Here is a 13,011-nt window from a genome sequence, read left to right as displayed (position 1 = left end):
ATGTGTTTTGGTAATATTAAACATTCATTCATTGTGTCATACTATTTATAGGGTGCCTGTGCTAGATTATTCTTATTTTTTTTTTTTCCTTGAGGTCCACTTACAATGGTTATGTGGTTTTATAAGTTTTTCTTTGTCCCCTAGAATTAATGATTGAAACACTTTTTGTAACTTAAGCCTGAAAGGGTTAAACTGCTGTAGACAGAATAGGTGGATATATGTAAATGTGGTTGTGTGACCATATATGGCTTGTATGGGGTGTGAATTGGGGTGTGAATGGCATTTTTTGAAACAATGTCTATTTGCTACATCAAAAAGTTGTTGATACTTTTGAAAACAAAATTCTTGTTTTTTTCATAATCTTGTCCTTCTCTAAAACAGTTTTATTTATTATATCTTGATTTTTCATTATATTGGAAGTGGGTGAGGAAAAATAATAGTAAGCAATAATATCTTTTTTCAAAACATCAGATGAAATCCTCCCTGACAGCTATGAAATATGTCAGAAAAATGTTACAGTGCAACTGGAAAATGGGTTGTGATTTCCAATTCAGGTTGACTTTAATATCAACTGATTGTGATGTATCGGTAAGTTCCTAGTGCTACTGCTGAACAGTACTGAATCAATGTGTTACTCTGCCACAGCTAGGAATGGAGCAGCAAAGCCAGACCAAGGTTGATGTTCCTGTGTCGTCAGCAGAGAAAGCAGCTCCCGAAGAAGACTCTACCCCTGTTCTTGCTTCAGAGAACATTGCCTCCACATCCAGTACACCTCCAACAGCTCCAACAAGGCCAAGAAGGCCACAGAGGACACCCCGGGTAGAAGGATCCATTGACGTATCAGAGCCCATACCTCCAGAGTCCCCAAAACATAGCCAAGAGAAGCCCGACTCCCCTGCTCAGAGTGCTCAAAGTAAGCCTGTCCGACCGTCAGGTCCAGCACACCAGATTCATGCTGACACATCCTATGGCCTGTCCATTTTGGCTGGACACAAATCAGCTGGGCTTGGCACTGGAGCTAGAAGCCACATGTCTATGAGAACAGCCTCACTGCCTCAAGCTCCTTCTTACAAACCGCCATCCATGGATCCTGGCTCTCATCCTCACAGGGCACTCTCTGTGGCTGGAACAGCTGATACTGAGCCTCAGGTTGTGGAAGACTTCAGGTAATTTGAAGCAAGATGCTGATATAATTTTAATCCTAATTTTAATCTTTTTTTTTTTTTTTGCTTTATTGGAAACAGTGACTACTTGAGGTGAACTGATTCACAATATGTGTTTTGATACAGATGTCCACATACTTTTGGCCTATAGTGTAACCAAGCTAACACACTAGAAACAAACTAAAATTCTTGTCATGATAAATGATACAATATAATACGAACCAATATTGTCCCCACGTGAAGATAGATATGCACCAATAGAAATGGTCCAAAATTACTTTGAATAAATTCTCTTTTCATAACTTACATTGGAAATTTAGATGTTTCTCCTTCCCCTGTAAAGGCTAGAGTTAGAGGTTTTGATCCAACAGCGGTGACATGGTACAATACAATGTGATGCAATACAATACTATTACAACATTTTGTGTAGTAAAACAGAAACAAAGAGCATTAACAAAGCAGGAAAACATTTTTGTCACTGCAACATGATGGACAGAGCTTGTTGTTTTTTCTATTGACTCAAAGTACTTCTTCTGTTGAGCTTAAAATATATTTTAGAACAGCAGGCTCAAGTACATCCTCTAATATCCATCATTGTTAAGAAATGTTTTTGAATACATTTGAATACATCTGTCCATTGTGACAGCTAAACATTTCATGAGCTAGCTAATGAAATTTGCTAAAGGGCTTTCATTTAGGAAAGGCACAGGTGTTCTTTATTCCAGTATGCATATTTTTATTATTGCATGATTCAGCTCATTGTAGTAATGCACCATAATAATTCAAGACCTTTTGGTTATCAGATTTATGATCTAGCAATTGACAGCTGTCTGATGTATTTTCATTTTAGTTCATTTCACTACCAGTTTCCTTACACACAGATTTGAGGTCAGCTTTTCTCATTAAGGTTTTCTTGTTTCAACATCCATTAAGACACAGCATCTTAATGTGTGGAACAAGCTGCCTTCTGTAAACCAACACATGTCTCAGAGGAGCTATTACCTATTAGCCCTCCTGCTAATGGGAGATATTTATGGATGTTCCTCTGTCTTGTCTCATTTTTTTTTGTCTCTATCTGCCTCTCTGCTTTTCATGTGCACACGTCTCACTCGTTTCCTTTTTTCTGCACTCTAGAAGACTCTCTGAGGATGCAAGGGCTTCTCTAACTGTTGATTAATGGTTATGTGATTCGACAGAGTATGCAGTAGGAAAATAATAGAACAAAACTACTGACTATCAAAAGGGAAACATAATCATCTCCACAGGATTAACTGAAGGAAGCTAGTGCTGGATTTTAACGTCTGCGCGCACACACACACACACACACACACACACACACACACACACACACACACACACACACACACACACAGCTTTCATTTAGAAGCTTTGCCTTGTATTGTCTCCCATTCTACCGAATAGCTTACCGCTGTTTTTTTTTAAGTTGATCTCACTTTGCCAACAGAGTGCACATAACCACATGGAACGTGGGCTCAGCTGTGCCTCCAGATGACATCACTTCCTTGCTGGGGCTGAACGTAGGCGATGGAAACACAGACATGTACATTATAGGGTAAGTGTCTCTGAATCTCTTCCCCCTGCTATCCTGCCCAGTTATCTGGAACAGAGGTGGTAAATAACTCTACGCAAGCCACAATGAAATTAAGTAGAACAAGCTCTTTCACCAGAAACATACAGAGACCATACTGGAACAATTAATGCACTGAATTTACTTGATTTACACATGAATAAAATACAAAGTTGTAAGCAACAGGACCCCAATCATATTACAGTTTGGTAATTTTTTACAAAGTGAAAATAAATTACCGCATCCTCTACAGGGAACAAACTTAAATGTTTTCTGCAAATTTTAGGGCACAATTTCTGTTTATTTGCTGTGGGGAAAAAACAAAACAAAGTAAAAGACACCAGTAAATGTGCCTTTTGCATGGGCAACATTTTATATAGGACATTGAAGATACAGATAGGTAACAAGGTAAAGGGAAAAACCTGAATAAATCAGTGAAGAAAGACATCGGACATCATTCCTCAAAGTTGCGTACAATCAAAGCTGATCATAAAAAAAGCACACGCAGGTTTCACTGGCAGTTTTGTTGTTCATCAATTTCATCTTCATTGTATCTGTATGGTCAAACTTATGTCTGGTAGAAGTGCATGTAAATTTGAGGGTAATAGTTTTGAGGGTAATACTCCAATAGTTTGGATTTAACTAACCAAAACTATCATTAATATCATCAATAATACTAATAAGAATAAAAATCTAAAAGAACTGCAATACTAATAATTTATGCACATGGGAATCTAGCATAAAAGCAGTTGTGCTTATTTTACATACACTTTTGTAGAAACAAATGTTGTGACTATTCCATGTTCCATTTAAAGACATATTACACTGCACAAAACCTGCACAGCTAGTGCAAAAACATGTCAAACACTGCAATAATTCAGCGTTTTTGTTTTTATTTATACCATTTTCATAAATAAACACACTACGCAATCACACATTCATTTTTGTTTGAAATTAAATGCTATTTTGAATTAATAGAACACTGATTTTTATGAATTGCAGAAATCGCAGAGCTGAATAGGGAACGTCAACAAATTACGCTCATCTAGCTCCAAGCACAGTGCACCAGTACGAAACCTTATGAGTCAGTGCAGCTTTTTAGCAGATAGAACACACATGATGGCCAGTCAGAGATTTTAGAATGGCCTCTACTTATAGTTATTGTTGATAAGGGGTCTCACAATAAGATTTCTACCAGATTGATCTTTTGACTTTGGCACGATAAAATTTTTTAACAGATAAGGGTTGCTTACAATAAAAAATAAAAAAATTACAAAAAATTATATATATATATATATATATATATATATATATATATATATATATATATATATATATAATATATTTTGCTCATAAAACACTTTTATAACAAAAGTTTTTATAATTATTATTTATTTTATAATAAATATAATCAATCATTTGTTTTCCCCAGTATTGTGTTCTCTGTACAGGACAAGAGCACTTTCTTTCACACAAAATATAATGCATATGATTGCATTACATCAATACAGTCACACAGTTTTGTCTCTCAATTTATGTATTTTTGCTTTTTTTCAGTGCATAAATTATTCACTGTTTGTGTATTTTGTTTGACATTCTGCCTCTTATAAAGGAGCTTGCTTACTGTTACATACGGTCTATAAAGGGCTTATATAAGATAATCTATGTATGTAAACAACCTTGACCTCAGCAAATGACTTACACTATACTCAGAATGTGTCATGATCATACAAACCCAATTCCAAAAACGTTGGGACAGTGAAATGCCAGTAAAAACAGAAAACAGTGATTAGTGAATTCTGTTTTACCTGTATTATATTGAAAACAGTACAAAAGCACAATATTTGATGCGCCCACTGTTATAACGTTTATATCATGTTTTTGGCGTTGTCACTTTGAAATAAGCATGATTGTTCCTAAAGAGCAATTGTGTCTAAAGAGCAGCATATGTTGCTCCAAAATGTGTACATATCTTTCCGGGTTCGTAAAGCATTCACAGATGTGCAAGGACACATGTGTTTGGACTTTACGTGGGTAACAAAATGGAAAAGTCTTTTACTCCTTTGGCCAAGAAAACACAGTGTGCATTATTTCCATAAACAGTCTAAGAGATTCACTCATCAGTGCACAATACACATTTCCAGTGTGCATCAGTCTATTTCAGATGAGTTGAGTGTTTCTGGACGTTGTTAACATGCGACTTCCCCTGTCAGTACAGTGTAGTCTTAACTTCCATTTGTGAATGCAGTGATGAACAGTGTTTACTGATGACAGTTTGTCAATTGTTCCCAAGTTCATGTGGTGCCTAAAATCCTTGCAATCCCTGGCTGCTATATGTTATTTTTTAAACAGTTGGACATTTGCTGATGCATGAAGTGGTGAGCCCCAATCCATTCTTGCTTTTCCTGTATGTTCCTTTCTTACCCAAACATGATTACGTCACCTTTTTAAAATGTTTTCTGAACATTTACCAATATTAAATGTTGTTATTGTTATTGTTATTAAATTTAACTATATTAAACCTCTTTGAACATATTGCAGGCATCAGTTTCAGAACAAGCATATATTTACAATTAATGAAGTTTATAGGATAAAACTTTAAATATCTTTTCTTTGTTCTGCTTTTGTTTAAGTCCAGGTTTTACAAACCACTGCTTTCTGTATTTACTTGCATTTCATATACTGTCGCAACTTTTTTGGAGTTGGGTTTGAATAATGCGGTGTTCCACTTGCATGCATTTTGATTTACATGCCAATTTTATAATGTTCTTGTTAATTCGCTGTTCCAGTTACTCTATATCATTTCTTCATCCATTTCTGTCCCTGTCCTGCCAGGCTACAGGAAGTGAACTCTATGATTAATAAACGACTGAAAGATGTTCTCTTCACTGACCAATGGAGCGAGGTCTGCATGGACACACTCAGCCCCTTTGGATACGTGTTGGTCAGTTTGTATGCTTATCTTTTTATGTGTTCCCATTACTAATTACTAATTAATATGCCCCATGTATGTTACAAATATATGTAAGTGCCAATATGTAAGAGCAGTAATTCCCATATATATGCTATATACAGCAAGTTTTTTGGAGGGGGGGTTAACCCTTTTCACAGTAGCCAAAAAATGCAGTTTCAGTGTGTTTTGAAGTCACCAGTTCAGCCTTGACTTTGTATTTTTAAATGCATCTGAACATTTTGGAACCTTCTAATTCAATTTTAATTATTTTAAAAAATATTTTATGTGATCATATTAACAATATTAATATCAATATATTTGATCAATAGTCAATATATTTTACCTCGTAGCAGTTTCACTGTTACTCTTTTCGTAATGATCCTTGGTATAGAGCTGCTGCTGTTGTTTTCCATTTCTAGCCCATGGCTACCACCCATATTCACAGTTAGTGACATATCTAGGACATCCAGAATGCCTAGAGTAATTGTTTTCACAAAATATGACCCACCCATTGGAAAATCTTAGTCAATAGGAGTGCTACCTATATATCATGGTAACCATGGTGTTTTGAATTATGTTGAGAAATATCTTCAGCTTCATGTTGTATGAGTGGTTGAGTGGCTTTCATTGCTGGTTGTTCTGCAAGTTCATGTCGTTCAGACATAAATGAGGGTACTCCACTCTACAATTAGACCAAGGATAAGTAAAGTGGGTTTAAACTGTCCTTTGGGAAGCAAGCAATTTGAGAGCAGCCTGCTGCTATCACACTCAATGCTCCACATCATTATCCTTTCCCCCCACTTTGCCCACATCACACACTCACACACACACACACACACACACAAATTGCTCTGGGGTAAGAGCTGGCATCATCACTTTTCTATCATGGATTGTTAATGCTGTTTGATAGCTTTCAGTAATAATCCTAGTCTTTATTTCAGTAGCTATATGTATACAGCAGCACATAGGGAGTGTGTGAGTGTGTGTGAGTGTGTGAGCTGAGCTCACTTATGAATGTGAGTGTGCAGATTTTTAATGGACATGGTATATGGGCATAGACTTTGATCTATTCCCCCACACTTACACGGTCGGTCAGACTAACAAAGCAAGTCCAGTTTATGGCTCAGCAGGGCCTGTTATGCAACATGATGATGCACAGTCATTGATTCTCTCTCTCTCTCTCTCTCTCTCTCTCTCTCTCTCTCTCTCTCTCTCTCTCTCTCTCTCTCTCTCTCTCTCTCTCTCTCTCTCACACTCACTCTCTGAAAAGAGTATACACTCACTACTGTAGGGCATTTCAGGCAATTTCAAGCAAAGAATACAGTGTGTGCATTTGAGGGGGCAATTTGCCTTTTAGAGAGACTGTGTCTTTGCCCCTGGGTCTGTGAGTGTATATGTTTATGTATGTATGTATGTGTGTGTGTGTGTGTGTGCGTGTGCGTGTGTGTGCGTGCGTGTGTGTGTGTGCCTGGGTATGTTGGCCACTGCCACTGGATGTAGCTCCATGCAAAGTAGTTTGCAATGCCATCAAGCCTCGAAGCAAAATGCAAATGTGAGATGGACTGATGGGACTGCTTTTATTCTGAAATGTTCTCTTTCCACCATTGAAATGTTGAGCAAGAGAAACAAAGTGAGAGAGAGACGGATAGAATGAAAGAGCAGCTCTTTACTATTTATGAAAAATCTAGAAATAGGCACAATTTGAATAAACAGTCCATTGAAAAGTAGGCTGCATATATTTGTGTATTGCACACAAAATGTTCATTACCATATTGTAGCGTCGTGATGGTAATTTTATACATATATATATATATATACATACATACACACATACACACACAAATATATATATATATATATATATATCAAACTTATTGAGAATTTCACAAGAAAAACAATGGTGTGCTTGGTTTTAACGTAACTTTATTTTCTAAACTAAGTTTCTGACCACTTATAAAATGTGTTCAAAGTGCTGTTGGATTGTCAATGCAACCCTCTTCTCCCACTCTTCACACACTGATAGCAACACCGCAGGAGAAATGCTAGCACAGGCTTCCAGTATCCGTAGTTTCAGGTGCTGCACATCTCATATCTTCACAGCATAGACAATTGCCTTCAGATGACCCCAAAGATAAAAGTCTAAGGGGGTCAGACCGGGAGACCTTGGGGGCCATTCAATGGGCCACGATGACCAATCCACTTTCCAGGAAACTGTTCATCTAGGAATGTTCGGACCTGACACCCATAATGTGGTGGTGCACCATCTTGCTGGAAAAACTCAGGGAACGTGCCATCTTGAAAAGTTTTCCCCCTCCCATATACTAATGTGCCACAAACAGGAAGTTAATATCACCAACCATTCCCATTTTATTTCAGTGTATCCATATAAATGGCCCACCCTGTGTATATATATATATTTATATATATATACAGTTGTTATGCTTCAGTATGCAGTAAGCATGTTAATTATTCAACACATTGTAACAGTCATTTATTATACAAAAAAAACTACCAACTATTTTTCCTGTTTTAATCAGTGAATATCTGAGTTTGTATCTGTTCACAGGTAACCTCTCAAAGAATGCAAGGAGTGTTACTGCTGGTCTTTGCCAAATATTTCCATCTTCCTTTTATCAGAGGTGTACAGACAGAGAACACACGCACTGGGCTGGGTGGAATCTGGGTAAGTCAACTCTGAATGGTCCTTCAAAAAGATGTTTGAAGTTGTATAATATTATATATCTACATATAATATAATATATATATATATATATATATATATATATATATATATATATATATATACTGCTCAAAAAAATAAAGGGAACACTTAAACAACACAATATAACTCCAAGTAAATCAAACTTGTCAAATCTTTTGAATGTTGGTGGTACTTTCACACTCGTGGTAGCTTGAGACGGACTCTACAACCCACACAAGTGGCTCAGGTAGTGCAGCTCATCCAGGATGGCACATCAATGCAAGCTGTGGCAAGAAGGTTTGCTGTGTCTGTCAACGTAGAGTCCAGAGGCTGGAGGTGCTACCAGGAGACAGGCCAGTACACCAGGAGACGTGGAGGAGGCCGTAGGAGGGCAAAAACCCAGCAGCAGGACCGCTACCTCCGCCTTTGTGCAAGGAGGAACAGGAGGAGCACTGCCAGAGCCCTGCAAAATGACCTCCAGCAGGCCACAATTGTGCATGTGTCTGCACAAACGCTTAGAAACCGACTCCATGAGGATGCTATGAGGGCCTGACATCCACAGATGGGGGTTGTGCACACAGCCCAACACGGTGCAGGACGCTTGGCATTTGCCAGAGAACACCAGGATTGGCAAATTCGCCACTGGCGCACTGTGTTCTTCACAGATGAAAGCAGGTTCACACTGAGCACATGTGACAGACGTGACGGAGTCTGGAGACGCCGTGGAGAGCGATCTGCTGCCTGCAACATCCTTCAGCATGACCGGTTTGGGAGTGGGTCAGTAATGCTGTGGGGTGGCATTTCTTTGGAGGTCCGCACAGCCCTCCATGTGCTCGCCAGAGGTAGCCTGACTGCCATTAGGTACCGAGATGAGATCCTCAGACCCCTTGTGAGACCATATGCTGGTGCGGTTGGCCCTGGGTTCCTCCTAATGCACGACAATGCTAGACCTCATGTGGCTGGAGTGTATCAGCAGTTCCTACAAGATGAAGGCATTGAAGCTATGGACTGGCCCACCCGTTCTCCAGACCTGAATCCGATTGAGCACATCTGGGACATCATGTCTCGCTCCATCCACCAACGCCACGTTGCACCACAGACTGTCCAGGAGCTGGTGGATGCTTTAGTCCAGGTCTGGGAGGAGATCCCTCAGGAGACCATCCGCCACCTCATCAGGAGCATGCCCAGGCGTTGTAGGGAGGTCATACAGGCACGTGGAGGCCACACACAATACTGAGCCTCATTTTGACTTGTTTTAAGGACATTACATCAAAGTTGGATCAGCCTGTAGTGTGTTTTTCCACTTTAATTTTGTGTGTGACTCCAAATCCAGGCCTGTATTGGTTAATAAATTTGATTTCCATTGATCATTTCTGTGTGATTTTGTTGTCAGCACATTCAACTTTGTACAGAACAAAGTATTCAATGAGAATATTTCTTTCATTCAGATCTAGGATGTGTTATTTGAGTGTTCCCTTTATTTTTTTGAGTAGTGTATAAAATCTAACTGTTCCTCAAAAGTTGAATAACGTTAACTTTATTCCCTCAAACCAGTGGCACTATTGAAAAGACCCATGCTCCCATGTTCCTCCTGTTCCTTGTTCCTCCTTCCATGACCCATATTCCTCCTGTTCCTTTGTTGGTTGTTTATAGTTTTTTTCCACTTATATAGATTTCAATAATTTAGTTAAACAATGCATTGTTGGCAGATGTGATTGTCAGTCATAAGTTCTTGTCAATTGTAAAGTTTCAGTACTTTAACTTAAATAAATAACAGAAATGTATGTAATTAGTACACATAATTATAATATAAATATAAATACACTGAAGGTGGAGCTACCCAGAATTCTTTGCACTTTAGGTATAGGATTCTGTTTTACCTTTTTATTAATTTATAAACTTTTTTCATTTTAAAAATGTTTGTGTTTGTGTGTTATAACTTGTCTTGTTATGTTTATTGCATGTCCAGGCAAAAAAGTTATTCTTTGTCCAGCATCAGGAAAAAAGCAGAAAACATATATATTACACAGAAGCCTGGACTACTAAATATAATCATTTTTCAGCACTTATTGTGTCCACACTTTAGCTTTTTTACATTCTTTTCAGGAGATTTTTTTAAAGAAATTAGCAAGGATATTTTATCAGACCTCTAAAGTTCAGTCTTTAGGTTGGTTGTATTTTCTGCTTCTTGCAGTTTCATTGTTTAATTTGCAAGACCTGGTGGACCACCAAAGTGTCACCATCAGATAAAGAGTATTTAAATGAGTCTCTGCTCCTGCTTCAGATCTGAAAGAAAATCTACAGGTGTTTCATTTTTGTCTATTTTCTTTAGGTTGTCTTGTCTCACTGACGTTGGGGATTTTTTTATTCAGATCTGAAGCAATAGTGTAAGTTGCTTTAGATACTCTTTATCTGATGGTGACACATTTGATCGTCAGGTCTTGCGCAACCTTCCGGTCATGAGGCTGGTTCCCTAAACTCCAGCCCATATCTATATTCAATTTCCATATTATTATGTCCACTTAACATATAGATGCACTATACAGTCACAAATTGTAGTCCATCTGTTTCTCTGAAGAATTTTACCCCCTTCTTTAATGGTCAGAACCCGCACGGGCCCACCACAGAGCAGGTATTATTTGAATATTTTTTTTTTTATTATTGAATATATTATTTTATCATTCTCTGCACTGCAGTGACACTGAGCAATAACACTGCTGTATCTGATTCACTCATACCAGCACAACATACATTACCACACCACCACCACGGCAGTGTCAATGCAGTGCTGATAATGATCCATCATCTAAATAATATCTGATCTGTGGCGGTCCTGTGACCCATGACCATTGAGGAACAGGGTAAAAGAGAGCTAACACATTCTCCAGAGTAACTGTAAAACTACAAAGGGCACCTTATGGTAAGTGTAGTGGAAAAAATGGACAAAGGCTATAGATACACACATGGACAAAATTGTTGGTACCCTTCCATTAAACAAAGAAAAATCCACAATATTCACTACAATAACTTGAAACTACTGTTACTGTTACAACTAATGAAAATCAGACATTGCTTTTGAATTGTGGTTCAACAGAATACTTTTAAAAAATAACAACATTAAAAACACAACAACATTAAAACAGCACACAACAGCATTAAGGTAGGGCACAACAGAACCAGAAAATGGTTTGTGGAGCTATTAGCCTGCTAGTTAAACTAATAAGTTAAATATTCATCTAATATTGTTGTGATCTGCCTTGGGTTTTTGTCTTCTGCTTTAATGCTGTTGTATTCTTATTTTTTTTGTTTCCTTCCTCAATGCTGTTGCCTTAATTATTCTGCCTTAATATTGCTGTGTCCTCCTTGTGCACTTGTGTTTTATTTTTTTGGGCCGCCACTTATAAGAAATTGTAGTCTGTATTCCAAAACATACATGCACACACATATTTAGTAAAACTCTTTTATACAATGGCATTTGCAGAGATTTCCTGGTTTAGGTTCTATACATAATCTTTATTTTATGTTGCATGTGTCACATATTCCATCTCACACACCTGCTTACATTCCTTCATCATACTTCTTCATGCTCATTCTTGCAGGGCAATAAAGGTGGAGTGAGTGCTCGCATGAGTGTGTTTGGCCACTCGATCTGTTTCTTGAATTGCCACCTGCCTGCACACATGGAGAACTCAGACCAGCGAATGGAGGATTTTGAGAGCATTCTACAGCAGCAGCAGTTTGAAGGTCAAGCCGCCATGGGAGTCCTGGATCATGAGTGAGTTCCACACAAATAGACCCACACCTCTGTTACAGCAACACTACAGCTCCAAAATATAAATATGTTGTTACATAGAAGTTACAGAGTCATTCCTCAGTTGATTTGATCATGTTGTTTAGATGTAGATTTGCAAACAGTTGCAACAATATTAGTATGAGGATTTGTCAAGCATTATTTGGGATCATGCTATTAGACTATAAGGCTCTTTAAGACCACTGTAAAGCTTCAGAAGTTAAAAAATGTTCATTTGTGTTATTTGCAGTGTTGTTTTCTGGTTTGGGGATCTAAACTTTCGTATTGAAGACTTGGAGATGCATGTGGTCAAGGCAGCTATTGATAACAACAAACTTTCTATGCTATGGGAAAAAGACCAGGTAAGAGGCAATAAAGTAAAGTTTATTGTTTAAAAACAGCATTACAAAAAACATTATCTAAATGCCTTCAAGGTCGTCAAGTCTAAATGCCTGGCTAATTAGCCAAACTATTTCACTGCAGCAAGCTTCACCGACAAACAGTCTGGGAATTCACTTTGATGTTTTTGGCACAAGGTAGAGCTGATTAGAACTCTTTGTGCTGGTTGGATGAAAGTGTTGGATTCTTGTGCCTCGTATTTTTCCACCTCTTGATGCTGGGATATCGGTCACATCATTGAATAGCCTTCATGTCCTGAACATCCAGGACATAAGCCAGACACTACTGACAAGGCAGGAAATATCCAAAACATGCTTGCTTTTCTCCAAATAAATCAATAATAAACTGAAATATTTATCCTGGGTACTAAATGCTTTTTGAGAAGCTTGGTTCTTTAGCTTCCTTTAACTTTCATAT

The 13,011-nt window shown here is 37.9% G+C and overlaps 1 protein-coding gene across 1 annotated transcript in view; it reads left to right on the top strand.

The window, feature by feature from the left end:
• Window positions 1-13,011, top strand: part of inpp5jb (inositol polyphosphate-5-phosphatase Jb) — a 36,112-nt gene that overhangs the window by 15,204 nt on the left and 7,897 nt on the right. Inside the window, exons 2-7 of the mRNA XM_017716301.2 lie at window positions 646-1,166; window positions 2,629-2,736; window positions 5,587-5,695; window positions 8,271-8,387; window positions 12,005-12,180; window positions 12,446-12,557. Coding sequence (XP_017571790.1) covers window positions 652-1,166; window positions 2,629-2,736; window positions 5,587-5,695; window positions 8,271-8,387; window positions 12,005-12,180; window positions 12,446-12,557 — 1,137 coding nt within the window. The 5' untranslated portion in view covers window positions 646-651. The remainder of the gene's footprint in view (window positions 1-645; window positions 1,167-2,628; window positions 2,737-5,586; window positions 5,696-8,270; window positions 8,388-12,004; window positions 12,181-12,445; window positions 12,558-13,011) is intronic.

Source organism: Pygocentrus nattereri, chromosome 20 (assembly GCF_015220715.1).
Source record: "Pygocentrus nattereri isolate fPygNat1 chromosome 20, fPygNat1.pri, whole genome shotgun sequence".
NCBI classification, from domain to species: domain Eukaryota; kingdom Metazoa; phylum Chordata; class Actinopteri; order Characiformes; family Serrasalmidae; genus Pygocentrus; species Pygocentrus nattereri.
Note: the sequence above shows the minus strand (reverse complement) of the source record. Positions and strands in the feature narration are given on the sequence as shown.